Here is a 16,305-nt window from a genome sequence, read left to right as displayed (position 1 = left end):
GGAAAGAGTTAAGGACAATCTTAAAACTCCAAGTATTTGATTATTCTATGGAATATTTTCTGCTTAGCTTGCTCTACCAATTAACGTTGTGTTTAGAAAGATTCCGTACAGGACACTGCATTTAAATCAGCATGATTCTCAGTAATCACCAACATTAAAAAACACATCTTAACCCAATGTTTGCTTTGAGTGATAGTCATAAATCAGAAAAGTGCTAGTGCAGAGCAGAAGGGCAGTGCCATTAACATCTTTTTGTTTCTGCTGTTTAGTGTCGGTGATTCTTATTTGTTTCTCTGGAACAAAACTCAAGGATACGCATTTAACTGAAATATTTTGTCACTCTTTTTATTTTTAAGTCTGTCTTGCTCTAACCAGCAGACGAATCCTGAATTTGTTTAAAAGCAGCCTGCTTTTGCAAGTGAATTGGCAATGAAGGTTGAAAGGCTACAAATCACAAGAACAGATACAATATTAAAATCTGATTAACAAAGAAACCAAACCAAAACAAAGCAACCCCCCTCTCCCCAAGCCTGGCTTTATGACTTCTGTAGTTAACCAGTACATGTGAAACTGATGATTTCATGTTTGCCCAAGGATAAAATTGTGACTGGCAAACAAAGTTTGTTAAGAGTATCAGTCACGAAGATCTGTTTCTGTGACTCATTAAAAAAAACGACCTGCACACCTCTATTAACTTTTGCATTGCTTGCATATAACCTTTGTATGACAGTCTAGCAAATTATTCTCTGCAGGTAGCTTAATACAAATCTGGGTTAAAATTAGTTGTGAAAGCTATTACAAGACATAAACATAAAAATAAAGGCATAAGATAAGAATGCACAGAGAAATGGAAGTTAAAGGACTTGATTCTGCTTCCTTTCATGTTAATGGGTGTTTTGTCATGCATTACAGTGTGATTAGGATTTAAATATCTGGGGAGAGAATTTGATGGCAAATTTTCTTAAGATGCATACAAATGTGCATTTCTAACAAAAGTAATTTCTTTGGGTAGAAAAATAGCCTGGGAGCTGGCCTATATAGATGTTTCTCCATTTCAGTGACTGGAGAGATTCACAGGCAAGCTTCCCAGTTGGGAAGCACTAGAGGGCTGCTCCTTGGGCCACCATAACACTTAGGGGAGTCCATTAATTCACAGCCTGTCCTGTCTCCTGCCTGGGAAAGGGGAAGGATATCAAGTAGCAGGTGGGAGCTCCTCAGGAGCCAAGCAGAGGGAGCAGCATGGCAAAGCCCCTGCCTGCTTTCTATGCTGGGAACTCCAGCATAGGAAGCAGGTAGAGAACAGCTGGGCTCCTCCTTCCCTCCCCTGCCCTCCCCTCCTAGCCTATGGGATAGGCAGGAGAAGCTGGCTCACATGCTTTCTCCAGACTGGGGTGACCCTGGTCTTAGGGGGGCATCAGAGCCTTTCCCCTAGCTCCACTCTTCCTGGTCCCTGAGAAGAGTGCAAACCTTCAGTCTCCCAGGAGAAACTCTTTCAAAAACAATTTAACTCTGGTTGTTCCTGGGTTATTTTTCTCCCAGGCATTTTTACTCTGGGAAAATAAGCTTGCACTTCTACACACTTCTGTTTCCTACTATGAAACCGAAGATTTTTCTGGTCAAAACTGAACATCTGTATCTGGCCTGATGGAGTGAATTTAAAGCTCCTGACCATAGGAAGTGACTAGACATCTTAAAATGAGGTCTGAAGCTAGTCAGAAAGTTAGATGCAGAGATAAGGAGACAAGGTTCCAGGACGTGATTGGAAAATGGGAGAAGGACTGAGAGCTCAAAAAGTATGAAGAGAAACGTTGTGGTAGTAATAGTTTATTTATTGCATTTTCAAAGACAATATAATAAAACAAGCAATAAAGATTGCATAGAATAGCACACCTACAATCATATAATTATATTCAATTCTTGCTAAAAACACACAATAAGATTATCTATGCCACAAGCCTACACAAAAAAACCACTACATAGCGTATGATAACATAAAGGAAAAAATTAAATAATCTAAATCATTCTTCCCAAAAAACATCTTCTGTCCAAATATGGGATCAGATACCACCTGTCCATGACAACTACAGATCTCATAAGAGTGAATCTTAGTTTAGTAATAGCCTAGTTGTTTGTAGTTTTGCACCACAGACATGTAGGTTTCTGGCCAAAGGAGTATTTCATTAGTTTAAAAAAAAGGAAAAGTTTGAAACAGTCTAATTGCCATCATATCTGTCTGCATGCTAGGATCTCTGATGGTTTGCTTTAAAATATAGGGGAAATATTGGATTAGGGACTCTCAGTACATTTCTCAGGCCATTTGTCTGGAGGAGAATATAGATGTTTTTTAACTATTCAAACCAGGGTTTATTTGGCAAAGGAAAGCCTTCTAGACTGCACTTCTTGGGGTATCTGGTAGATGTAAAAGATCTAATTTTTATCCAGCAGTTTAGAGTTTTAAATTGAACTAAGATCAAGGGCCAGATTATTAACCTTTCAGTGGGCCCTAGGCAAACAAACTTGTGGTCCTTTACTTTTTTCATTCAATAATTATATGTAAAATAAGCACAACTGGGCCCCTTCTTCACTTAGTCCCTAGGCATGTGCCAACTTTGTCTATGTGTTAATCTGGCCCTGCTAAAATGCTTAGATTTATCAGTCTGGTTTCAGAGCGCATCAGCTCCCGCCATTGTACAATTAGGTAGAGATTAAAAACATTGTGCTTGCATAGTGTAAGCGAGTAGACTGTTTGGAGAAAAGAGATGTATATATTTGTGCCAGAAGGAAGCCAAGGAGCTGATAGAAGATAACAGACACTTAGGCTGGGTCCACACAAGCAGAAGCATGGTTTTGCAGCAGCACAAATAGTACTGGTACAAATTTGTGCTGCTACTTTGTGCTGCAGCACATGCCCTTGCCCGTGTGGTTTGTAGTGAGACACATTGGCCCAGTACTCCATGTGCTGCAGAGTGCGGGTGACTGGCTGGGGCACAGGATGCCTCAGCAGGGGCTAGCCATCCCCTGTGCTGAGGCACCCTATGCTCTGGCCAGCCAGGGAGCAGCATGGGGAGATGGAGGCGCAGGTAGCCCAGGGCTGCCTGCTTCCCCATCTCCGTGCGCTGTGGAGCCCCCATACTAAGGCACCCTGCACCCCCACTAGGTGCTCCCCATCTGGCTGGGGTGCAGTGTGCCTTGAAACAGGGGAGCAGGCAGCCTTGGGCTGGCTGCTCCCCTGCGTCCTCGTGCCTCAGTGTGGGGGCTCCATTGTGGAGCCCCAGTGCTGAGGCACACTGCACCCCAGCCAGCCATGGAGCAGCTGGTTGGGACACAGTGTGCCCCAAGACTGGGGAGCAGTCAGCTCAAGGCTGCCTCCTTTTGTGTCTCCAGGTGCTTCAGTGTGAGGGCTCCGCTGCTCCATGTGCTGCAGAGGGAGTGGTGGTGATGGTGGTGGGGGCTTCCTGGGGCACAGGGTGCTTCAGCATGGGGTTAGCTGGCAGGCAGCCCCTGTGCTGGGGCACACTGTGCCCTGGCGAGCTAGGGAGCAGCACATGGAGACAGGGGAGCAGGCAGAGGCAGCCCAGTTCATTAGGACTATATCAAACTCAATAATGGGCAAAGATTTGGGAGTTTAAAATGCAAAATCAAGTCCATATTTTAAAGTTGTCATCTATTGCTGTAAGGATCACTACCAATGCCTAGCATCCATGTGCTTGTTTCATATGCTGGCCTCTACTTTTGTAATGTGCTGGTTGAAAATCCAGGAGTACTTGAAGGCTTCCACAGAAATAACGGAAAGTAGAAAATCATAATAAGTGAGGCTGAAAGGGATCTTGAAACGTCTCCTAGTCTATCCTTGTACCCCAAGGTAAATTGTTCCTGATAGCTGTCTAACCCAGAATTTGCCTTGGGGAAGGCAGGGGGTGGAGGGGAGGAGGGGGAGATGACAGATTGCTGGGTGATTATACAAATCATATCTGCTGATTGCTGCCTGGCGCCCCTTCTTTTTCAGCTGCTACTAGCACTTTCCCTAACAATGACTACTGCTGACAAGCAGCATCAGCAGCAGTTGGTGGTGGGTGGTCAGTTCCCCTTACTGCCTGCTCTGATAGGAGATGTTGCTACCACTGAAGCAGAGTTGACATAAGTGCCCAGCCCTGCTACTGTGATGCATAAACCAACAAACTTGGGGAAATGTTGGTCTAATCAGTTCTTGAAAACCTTCGAACATGGAGTTTCCACCACCTCTCTAAATAACCCTTAGCTATCCTTACTATTAGATTGTTTTTCCTAATGTCTAAACTAAATCTCCCTTGCTGCAATTTAACCCTGCTCTTTAGTTCATGTCCTATTCCCAGTCAACAATCCCCAGAAGAACAGTTTCTCTTCATTTCATATAACCTTTCTCTTTGTAGTAACCTTTTACATATTTGAAGACTTATTTCTCTCCTTTGTTTTCTCCTTTCTAGATTAAACAAACCTAATTTTTTTCTGTCTTCCTTCATATGTTATGATTTCTAGAGCTCTGATAATTTTTGTTGTTGTCTTCTGCCTTTTTCTAGTTAGTCAACACCTTTCTTGAAGTGTGGTGCCAAAACTGGACACATTATTCCAGATGTAGCCTAACCAATGTTGAGTAGACTGGAAGTATTGCCTCACATCTTACATGCAACACTTGTTTACATATGACACAGGGTTACTGTTCTCACAGCTGTATGACACTGCTGAATCATGGCCAGTCTGTGATCTACTATAAGCTCCAGCTCCTTTTCTGCAAAATTGCCATCTGGTTCTTCCTTATCTGTGCATTTTGTAATTGTCTACTTGTAGTACTTTGCACTTTTACTGAATCTCATTCTTTGATCAGACTGGAAGATATATCTAAGCTATACATTTTGCCATGCACGGCCATCTTCAGTGGGGTACACTAAAAGATTTGTTACCCATACAAATCCAGTGCAGCACAGACAAACCAAATTACCAAGTCTGTATTTGGGTTGGTTTTGAAGGTTTTTTTAAACAGCTGCGAGGGTTATATTTTGGGCTGCTTTTAGAAAGTTCAGGGAGTGGCTAAGTGGTATTATACTTGGGATATTTGGGTGAAGCAAATGGGTGAGGCCATTACAGTCAAGACAAGTGTCTGCAGTATGCTGCTGGTTACTTAAGAATAATGGGTATCCATTTAATGTTGATTATCTTGGGGGCATACTGTAAGTCTCTCTTGAAACCGGCCAATATTGAATGATTTTGAAATCACCTAATTTAATTTTACATGTGAAAAAAGGAAGCTGTATAATTCAACTTTGTGAAAAAAGAACACATTAATGCAGATAGTAGGCCAGCACATAATGTTATGTATAGGTCTGTGTTAATTTAGCAGCTTCCTACTCAATAACTGTTCTTTTACCATGTTTGTCCCTCACAGTAGACAGAGAAAGTTTATCAGTGGGCACATCTACATGCGCAATTAATACGCCTGAATTTTCTGTGCAGAAAATTCAGATACATTAAACTGGGCTCCTGCATGCATCTGAATGTGTGCCCTTGCTCCTGATAGGAGTAGCTCAGTTTAGGTCTGCTCCTGCTCTGTTCTGCCTCCCTGTAGCAGTCAGGGGGAGCTGGCTGGCAATGTTGCCCACTCCCCTGAACCAGGAGAGATCTCCCCTCCCTCTATAGCCCCCCTGCTGCCTAGGCTGAGTCAGTGTCTATATGTGTGCTTCAACACATTGAACTAATGTACTGATTTTTAGTACCTGTATCTATAGGTACTAGAAAATGGCGCATTAGGCTAATCTACTCTGCTGTAATTGCTGCATACATATAAACCCTGATTGTTACTGTGCACTAGATTAGTCTAATGCATAGTAAAGTGTCTCATGTAGGAGCACCCAGTATGAACTGGAATTGTGATCTCATACCTACTCAAGTCAATGGAAAGCCTCCCACAACTTAATTCTTTTTCACTGCTAAGACACCTCTGACTGGGTATGTCTACACAGGGCACATTAGGCTAATTTAATGCACTGTAAAGTGTCACCATCTACACATGCACAGAAATTACTGTGCAGTAGATTAGTCTAATGTGCTGTTTTCTAGTACCCGTAGATACATGTACAAGAAAACGGTGCATTAAACTAATGTGCCAAAGTGAACATGTAGGTGTTGACTGAGACCAAATTGCTCCTGGTCAGCATAGGCAGTAGGGGGCCACAGAGGGCAGGGAGAGCTGTCCTGGTTCAGCAAGACACGATCTTCCACACCCATCCCAATCTCCATGTGCCTGGGAGAGCTGTCCTGGCTGCTGGGCAGCTGCCTCTCAGCCACATGGATTTCAGGACTCGTGGAGCTGCACTGGCTCTGGAGGCAGCCCTGATTAATGTGGAGTGGAGGAAAAGGAATGTGGGGAGCTGTCCCAGCTCAGGGGCCAGCTGCCTGCCAGCCCCATGCAGATCAGGACCTGTCTTGATCTCTGTGTGGCTAGGAGGCAGCTGCCTAGCCACCAGAACAGTAATCCCAGCCCTGCAGAGATCAGGATGGGTCCTGATCTGTGCAAGGCTGGCAGGCAGCTGCCCACCAAGCTGGGACAGCTCCCCTTGCCACACCCCTCCACCTCCACCCTACACAGATCAGGGCTGCCCCCAGAGCCGGGACAGCTAGAGGCTGGCACCCAGGGGAGCCTGAAGCTTCTCCTGGATGCTGCAGGAGGGCAGAGCAGGGAAGGAGCAGCTCTGGACTGGACTTCTCCTGTTGGGCACAATTTGCTCCCAATGCAGGAGCCTGAATTTTCTGCAGAGAAAATACAGGTGCATTAATTGTTGAACCCACTTCATTTCTGTTAACAGGGCCAGGTACAAAGAAGCATTCTGTTCACCTGTGTGGACATGCTTTCAATGCTCCACACTTTCAATGGGGAATCAGTGAGACACTGGAAACAGTTTCCGTTGCCTCTTCCAGAATCACACATTCATTTCACTAGGCAGTACTGTCCTCTGGAGATGAACAGTAGCTCTCTTACATCTATTATTGAAGTGTAATCCATTAAAAATGGCATTATTCCAGACTAGTGTCAGTGCTGCATTTGGCATTAACTAGTTACTGGGTGAAGTGGACAAATAGGAACTAGAGCCCAAGACCTCTCTCAGTCAATATAGTGGCCCTCATCTTGGCTATAGAGGCAGATTCTCCTTTTCCTGGTTCATAAATCCATCCCTTTAGCTGCTCAATGACACAGCTGTAACAACAAGGTGCCCCTAGTTCTGCATAGTGTGGTAGTTGTGACACTGTCCTATGGTGTGAGAGGTGAGCCCTTGCTCACATCCCTTTGAGGAGAGTGGGCCTAGATCATGCATCTTCTTGGGTAGAGGTTTTAATACATTGCAACACAAATCTGCCACTTGCAACAGTGTCAAGCCACTACTAGTCCTGGTTGTGGGTCAACTGCAGTTTCAGAGGTCTTGCACAGCTTTTATTTGACTCCAGGGGGAAATTAAATTGCAACAAAACATAAAGGGAGCTGAATGACTTGGTGGTCATATTGAATTGTTTCCCAGGATGCACAGCTGGGCAAACAGTCACTTTGGGTACAAGGCAGACAGGTAAAAATATAGACTTTTTAGTGAAATTCTGATGATTATGCAGGATGAAGTAGAATGTCATTTCATGTCTTCTAAAACAATGAAAGTGCCATTTAGATTCCTTAACAGCAAAGTAGAATTTTGCCCCTGTTGTCTGTAAAAGGTGTTGGACCAGGGACAAACTGCCCCCAACGTAAGTGAGAAGAATAAAAAAAGAGCATCCAGTGTTTGTCAGCAATAGAAGGAACTATAGGCTAAAGTAGAATAATTGCAGTGAAAAAAAACGATCATGTTCAAGGCATTTTGCACTTTTGGGCACTATCAATAAATGTAGGATAAAGTCACCTGGCAAACAAATGAGAAAAACAATTAATCTTTGATATTAAATAATCCATGAGTAATTTGAATAGTGCTCACAGAAAGATGCATACCTATTCTTTAGCAAAATGCCAGCTGCAGTTCTGGTAGTATAATACTTCTTCATTTAATTTAATAGAAAACACAGGAGACGGTACAAGCACATGGATTATAATAGTTGCAGTCGTAGTTTCAGTTGTCTGTTTTCTTCTTCTGATCATTATTATTGTGATTATTGTATACTGCTGCCACCGCCAAAAAAAGAAAGGTAAGTGGATTTTGCTAATATATTTTTAAGTCTTAAATTAGCTATAATCTGTTATCATGTCAGTTAAGGCATTCTGCAAAGTTTGGTAAGGAATGTTCAGACAGACAGGGAATTTTGGGAACTGGTAGCTTGTAGACAATACATTTCACTCTTCTGTTACCCCATAAGAAGTCAACCCTTTCTTGGTGGACTCATTAGTATTTCTACCATAGTAAGAATGTAGCGTGTTAATGTCAACAGTGCCTTATTAGAACACAAATCTCATGGATTGTCAATGCACACCTTCATCTAGATTTGTGCAGCTATGTGATATATAGCTATAATTAATGTATTGAATGAATACTTTCATGGTGTTCATTTTCCATGCAAACAATTGTGCAGGAATGATATGATTACAAGTGGAAGGGGACAGAACTTGGTTCTAATACAGAAATTCGAACCTCTGTAGTAGGCCATGTTTAATTGTCCCATATTTTAAATTCATTTTTTCATTTCTTTCAGAATCCACCTATCAAAAGGAGATGAGGTAAGTTGAATATCACAGGAAATATTGTCCCTTGGTTATGACCCTCTTACGCTGTCTTCAGCCCTGTCAAAAAGCCACTGAAGCCCCTAATCTGACCTGATTTGAGCTGAATATTCCCCTGATTCACGCTTTGTGTCAGGTAATTTACATTGCCCCATAATCCCCTCTACTGCAACCCTAGGCTTAAGGAGTGTGTCAGAAGACAAGGGTAAGGGCTGCAGCCCTGAGAAGTGTGGACGTTAATGGCTTGAAGTTGTTGCAACCAGGTTTAGGCTAAATATCAGGAAAAAATTCTTCACTGTTAGAATAGTGAGGCAGTGGAATACACTGCTTAGGGAAGTTGTGGTGTTTAAGAAGAGGTTGGACAGCCACTGGTCCATGTTGCTTATTATGGGTATTTCCCATGTTTCTGGACTTTGCCATTACACATTTTAGGGTGTTTTAAAGCCTTCCTCAGAAGCATTGGGTGTTGGATCAGCAAAAGGCTAATTTCTTTGTTCAGGTTTTGAAGAAGTAGTGGGCAGGGCCATGTGAAACCTTCCACAAGGTTCTGCACAAGAATCTACAAGCAACGTGAAGTTTTAGCAGGTGAAAGGTAAAGTGCTAGAAGGGATCATAAACTGGCAAGCAGAACAGCAAACAAAGGGGGTGGGACTGCAGACAAGTTACAGCTGGATTGGGAGGTTTTTTGTTTGTTCCCATTGTTGAGGAAGCTTCTGCATTTATTTTTATATTTGAGGTAAAACATACCATTAAAGTAAAACATACATAGATGGGCATGGTCAACAGCTAAGCAAATCTAAAATCAACAAATGTCAAGTTCAGATGAGTATACTGAATACTTGGTTTTAATACCACACCACCACACTGTTAGGTGTGCAAACCCAGTTCACAAGATAACTCCAGAAGATGTCTTTACATGTGGTCTGGGTGGAGAGGAGGGCATTTTCATTAGAGTGGATCCAAGAGCTGCTCTAATTAAAACAACCTCAGTGTCACATGTATTCAGGGTCCTGCACTTCAAAATGGCAGCAGGGGTGCTTTAACTAAAGTTTGTGGGTAGGCCTGGGGGTGGGCCAAAAGCCTCACATCTGCTCCTATACTTCTGTGCCATGGCTTAGTGCTCCCCACACCACATGCTGCCAGGCCACATGGAAAAAAAACTGTGGCAAAAAAACTGCTCCACTTTTGGGGCCCAATCTCAAGGGGGTCATGTGCCTCCCTGTGGCCTGCCCCCCCCAGTCACCTGTGCTGGCTAGAGAGTCTTGCTGTTGTGATCAGGGTCAGACCAATCACCATATTTGGGGTCAAGAAGGAATTTTACCCCATGGTCAAATTGGTATGGACTGTGGGGAGGGGGAGGGGGGGTTGCCTTCATCTGTAGCAGGGTTGTGGCCTTCTACCTGGGATCTCCTATGTGTATATTAGTAACCTTTTACAGAAGCAGGACACAGGACATTGGCTGCTTTGGTCCCCTTGCTTTACCTGTGGCAGGTTAGGATGTTATGTTTTGTGCTGTGTCAGGGTTGATGATAGTTTTATGGGGAGGTTAGATTATGGATTTGTATAGGATGGTTTGGCTAGGAATGATAAGCCTTGGCTGAGCTGATATAGCTAGAGATAGTCCTGCTTTGAGCAGGTGGTTGGACTAGATGGCCTCCTGAGGTTCCTTCCAACCCTAATTGTCTATGATTCTGTAATTTTGTGATCCTGCTTCAGGCAGGGGATTCGACTATATGACCTTTGGAGGTTCCTTCCAGCCCTATTTCTCTATGGTTTCTGCATACTACTGCCACAAGTAGGTACCCAGGCACAGTGTTTGAAACTGTTTTGTATCTGAATGATCTTAGGGGCCTTACTATCCACCACAATAACTCAGAATCATAATGGCGGAAATGTGGCGTAAAGCCATCATTGCTCCCCAGTCTCCCTGTGCTGTGAGTTTTGTGCTGAGCCTCTTGCCAGTACAGCTCAACATCTTACTCTACTTTTAGTTTTTCTTTTCTCTAAATTATCATGCAACCTGGTCTGGATATTGTAAACCAGTACCCTAAAAAATGTCAGAAAATTGCCCATTAGACTCTTTCAGGTGAATCACCACCACGCCATTTCTGACTATAATAAAAACATAAAAACCTTGTTTAAAAAGTTCAAAATGCTTTAGTTAGCACATCTTGGTTTTAGTGAAGTATTTAACGATTTGCTTTTAAGCATGAGTAGTTCCCTCTACACACGTGCTTAAAAATTAGATATATGTCTTCAGGTGCTTTGCTGAAACCAGGCTTCAGTTTGTGACTTAGCAGCAGTTTCCAATTTGCAACAGGTTTTCTCTCAGGCTCAGTTCTTCACATTTGCAACTAATTCCATAGGAGGGCACTGTTCACTGCAGCAGCTATCTCTGAGTTTCCAAAAGATGAAGTTAGCTGTGTTAGTCTGAAGTCAAGCAGAAGGCAGGATAGATTTGTAACTTATATATATATATAGATATATAGATATCTATATATCTATATATATATAGATATATATATATCACAAACTTGTGGGAACAGCATCTGAAAAAGCTTTTGTCCCATGAAAGCTTGTGGTATAATATGTATATCTACTTTGGTTAGTCAATAAAGTGCAAATCTACCTTGCCTTCTACTTTTCAAAAAGACTACAGTAGGTGTACTACTTACAGAGAACTTAGGGTATCACTCTACTAGAATTTCTGGTGTACAAAGGCAGGCTGAAACTGAGACATATTGATTCATGTTAATTGAGACAGATTGGCAGACAAATTAGATCATGTCCCCTGTTTTTTAAGGATCATTAGAGTTGGACTGTAAAACAAAACAAAACAAAACAAAACAAAACAAACCAAAACAAACAAAAACAAAGACTGCCCAGTGATCACTGTCAACGTTTCCTACTTAGTTAAATGAGTATCAGATACACTTGAATACAAAGCAAATTAATTGTGTACACCACTGCATTAGTACAAAACACCTTAAAAATGCATGCTTCTGTTCATCAATATTAAGAGCCTGTTTGTCACTATTAATGGTACCATGGAAGTTTTATCACGTAACTTTGTGTTATTCATTTTTATTTTCAGGGATAAACCATGAATTGATATACAATTATTGCTTGTGGGATATTTAACTGTACTCTTCATACTGTCTTTTAATCACCCTCTAATAATCAGTTTCATATGTAGAACTTTGTCAAAAGTCTTTTGAAAGTCTAAATAGATGTTCTTGACCACTTCTCTTTTATTCAGTACTGATGCATTTAAAGTATTCTGAGAGATTAGTGGAGCATAAATTGCTATTGCAGAAATCATTTTGGAAAGATCATCAGATCAAGATCTTTTAATTTTTTGTTATTCTTTAAAAAAATATTATTTCAGTCAATATACCAGGAACAGATGTACAAACAGGCTGGACTAAATCAGCAAAACAGCTGAGGCCAAATCTAGGGACAACTTTATATTTGGATTGCTGCATCAGCAGAGCTTATTTGCATTTTAACCTAGTCCTGCCCAGAACCCACTGTGAACATTAATTTTGCCAGGGCAGAATCTATGCAAAGAGTCTACCCAACAGATAAAGTCAGAATTCCAGAGAATGTATTTGCTAAAACACAATGATAAAATCTTCCCCCCAGATCCCAGAGAGTTGCCTAGATGTTTCTGCCTACATTTGGCTACCAGAGTGCTTTTTCTACAGGTTTTACATGAGGCTAGTGTAGAATATTACCGGTTACACTCTGGTTGTCTTTTTCCCCTATATATTCTCTGAATCTGACCTCTGGTAAATTAAGTTGGATCTTAATGAAATGTTGAATGCTTTTAGACCTCATTTCAGCAATGTTGATTTTAGATTTGCTTAGATGTTGACCGTGCCCATCTATGTATGTTTTACTTTAATGGTATGTTTTACCTCAAATATAAAAATAAATGCAGAAGGTTCCTCAACAATGGGAACAAACAAAAAACCTCCCAATCCAGCTGTAACTTCTCTGCAGTCCCACCCATTTTGTTTGCTGTTCTGCTTGCCAGTTTATGATCCCTGCTAGCACTTTACCTTTCACCTGCTAAAACTTCACGTTGCTTGTAGATTCTTGTGCAGAACCTTGTGGAAGGTTTCACATGGCCCTGCCCACTACTTCCTCAAAACCTGAACAAAGAAATTAGCTTTTTGCTGATCCCAAGAGTGCTCTGGTTTGAGCAAGTTTGGAGTGGATAGGACAGAAATGTGGATACAAATGCAGGTTGCTGCTTTCCAAATACATGTGGGTTAAACTTTAAAAAGACAAGAACTCCTTACTTAATCTATCTTGATTTACCTAAGAGTAGAGAGGACAATGCATATTAGATGTCCTCACTGTAGCAGGCAGTTACCATGCCCCCCCAGCCTTGGGAGGCACATAACGTTTATGAGCAAAAGTGTATGCTATAGAGGGAGGACACTGAACTGGATATTTCTAGAGTGATCTATCCCCTATTCAATACTTTCCTTGGAATCCACCATTATTGACAGTCGGGACACAAGGAAACTCTCTATGCTGTCCACAACACAGATCTGTGAGTCAGCAACACAGTCTAACACAGAATTTGAGATTGCAATTCATTTTATACAAAAGCCATGAAGTGCGTCAGAGACTAGAGGTCTTGGGGGTAAAGTTTTGAATTTCCCAGTTGCTGATTAAGCAGAAACTCTAGTTGGGGTTTTTCCAGGACTCTACCTGCAATATAATGGTTTCAAGGATGAGAAATATTTTAATTACCTTTTTAAAAGTCAGGTATGGCTTGTTACCAGATTTGCCTATTCCTTTGGGGTGTGCTCATTTATTAGAGTTAAATTTCTGGGGTCTCTGCAATTCTATCAATGTACTGCTTGTGTCACTTGTGTTTCTATATGGATCTCTATTTCTCCTTTCTGCAAGTCCTCACCCCTGCTGGAGCTACCTTGCAGGGCTAAGTTTCAATGGGGCTAGGTTCCTCCAGCTACGGAATCAGTCGAACACATACACATACACACACACACAGATTAACAGAGCATGTCTTAGTGGGCAGGATTACTTAGCATTTCCAGGGCGATACCCTCATGTGCCACAGACTCAGCACAGGAACAAGGCACATCTGAGTCAGCTGGGTCAATCAGCATTTACAGGCTGACACCCTCATATGCCACAGCTCAGCACTTCCCAATCTCTTGTCCCAATTGTCCTGATAGTAACTCCCTTGATGAGCAGACCCCACACAATTTTTGGGTTTTACAGGGATCTTTGACTTAGGTAAAAGAAGTGTTGCTGCAGAGCAAATGGAGGGGCAGGGGTGGAGGAGAAGAAAGAGTAAATGAAGTTTGGAGAGAGAGTATGGAAAACAGCTTGACCATAAAATTTATTTTATTACCAGGTATATGAAACTTATGATGATAGTAGTAGTAATAGCCATACAAGGAAAAACAAACAAAACAGTTACAGTATTACACAACTTCAGTTGGGTATTTTGGGAAATCTAGCTCAAGTCTGATCAACAAAAGTCAGGTTGTTAAAGTAATGCCTGGAGTAAGAGAGAACAAGAGAGAGAGAGAGAGAGAGAGAGATTAAATCAGGTCTGAGGCTTAGAAAGTGGGCTTAAACAGAGAGAGTGAGAGTTGGGGTCTCACCACTCCGTGAAGATTGAACCGATCGAGGTTCCAGGTGTTTGTTGGAGCTTGCAGACAAGCTGTTCAGTTTCAGGTCTAGAGTGCTTGAGACAGGCAGAGCCCCTAGCATGATCAGCGGAGGTATTCCAGGCAGAAAAGGAGAAGGGGAAGTCCCAGTAGAACTGGTGCAATGTTTGGATCCAAGCACCAGAACAGAAACTTGAGCTTGGGTAGGGGTTTTTGTAGAGCGCTAACAATAGGGAAACAACAATGGATCAAGGGAGAACACTAGGTTTATTTATGGGTAAATGATAGCTCAAGGGAGTATACCAGAGTTGTTTTGTTATGCTGGACAATAGGAGCTGACCGTTCCTGGCTATGGGCGGCTGTTACTCTGAGGGAGCTCACAATGCAAACAGGCAGATTCAGTGTTTTGGGTACCAATAAAGGAGTCATTACTAGAATTTGTCTGATAAATGCTGAGCTGGGTGTGTGCACACGTGGATTGATTGGCATTTGGAGCAGAGTTCCCTCATCGTGCAGTGCTTCCCTGGTCCCAGAGTTCAGTGCAGTCCTTGCCTTGGAATTTCTGTTCTCCACTCTGAATGCTAATGGAAGTACTTCCTTGTCCCATCTTCAGTGTAAATGAGACTAGGGGAGTTGCCTTACTCCTATAACCCTTGTCCAGAGGGGTTTAGGAGTGTCTCACACTGCACCTTTATTGCCTTTTGTAAGTCCTTTCTCTGATCAGTTCCAGTACAGGTGTGGGGAGAGCGTGCGGGGGGGGGTGGGGGTGGTGGTGAGTCCTTTGTGAGTCAGACAGGCTGGGTACTATGCCAGGGTTCCCCAAGAACACAGAGGAGACAGGTAACAGGCTGCAGGTCACTTTGGGTAAGTTCATGCAAACAAGTTACTGAAGATAACAAGTAAGGTAGGGTGCAAACTTATAGCACTCCAGTTATTTTGTGATAAATGCCTATCTCCATACTCTTAGCCAACAGCAAGTGCAAGGAAATTTACCCCCCTTTCATCAAGGAGTAAGCTACCTCACTTTTACCTGTGGAAAGAGCAGACACACAAGCAGATACTTCAGAGTAGTCAATATGCTGTAAGGTCACGCCCTAGCTTAACTCTTGGTAATTTATTTGTATTCCTATCCCCTTTGTGTCTCTATTAGATACTATTTAGGACCACTCATGTGATGAAGGTTTTAATGACAGGAATTTTTATTTCTAGAAAAGTTTCAGCTAAGAAAAAAGATGAAGGCAGTCTGGAAACAAGGAGGAGGAATGGTAGTGAAAATAATGGATACATTCCCGAGGAGTCATGGCACCCAGAACAAATGCCAAGTGAGTCAAACATGTTGATGACAATGAAGCTAACACAATGGAATTGTTTCCCCATATTTCAAGAAATGTGCATTTGGACTCCATGCTACTTAGAGAAAGCCTTAGTGCTTTCCTTAATTTACAGGACGTTCTAAGGAAAATCTCAACTTTTGCGACCTCAGAAGTACTTTCTAGACCTGGACCTATTTCCAAAAATCAAACTAAACTTGAACTTTGTTTAAATTTTAAAAATGCCTTCCATGTGCCTTATAATTTCCAAATTCCTGCTAGGATAAGGGGTGGGTACTGGAATCTTATAAGAATGGCTGGTTTTGCAAAAGTTTGCTGTCTGACTGAGACATGAAATCAAGTCATGGGATTTCCAGCCCAGTATTATAGACATTCTGACAGTTCAGCAAAGTTCTGAGATATTGGATATTACTTTTTTTTTACTACAGTTAAACCTTTGAATGTTTTAAGGCTCACAATTCATCACCATTGCTTTGCTAATCATGCAACATCATTATGACCTCAGATGATGCTTCCAAATTCTTAATTAATTTATTGTAACAAATGTAAAAATCTAGAACCCTTGGTTCAGAGGTGATACCTTTTATTAGGCCAA

General features: G+C 42.1%; 1 protein-coding gene across 4 annotated transcripts in view; it reads left to right on the top strand.

Annotated features, from left to right (window-relative positions):
- IGSF5 (immunoglobulin superfamily member 5) overlaps window positions 1-16,305 on the top strand; it is an 84,286-nt gene that overhangs the window by 26,894 nt on the left and 41,087 nt on the right. For all 4 annotated transcript variants that reach the window (XR_003094304.1, XR_003094305.1, XM_014520400.2 and 1 more), the window contains exons 5-7: window positions 8,065-8,193; window positions 8,695-8,719; window positions 15,589-15,701. Coding sequence is in view for 2 of the 4 variants with exons in the window: in XM_014520400.2 (XP_014375886.1) it covers window positions 8,065-8,193; window positions 8,695-8,719; window positions 15,589-15,701 (267 nt within the window). In the remaining 2 variants the exon portion in view is untranslated. The remainder of the gene's footprint in view (window positions 1-8,064; window positions 8,194-8,694; window positions 8,720-15,588; window positions 15,702-16,305) is intronic.

Source organism: Alligator sinensis, unplaced genomic scaffold (genome assembly GCF_000455745.1).
Source record: "Alligator sinensis unplaced genomic scaffold, ASM45574v1 scaffold424_1, whole genome shotgun sequence".
Classification (NCBI taxonomy): Eukaryota; Metazoa; Chordata; order Crocodylia; family Alligatoridae; genus Alligator; species Alligator sinensis.
The sequence above is the reverse complement of the archived record's forward strand: the minus strand, read 5'-3'. Positions and strand labels throughout refer to the sequence as shown.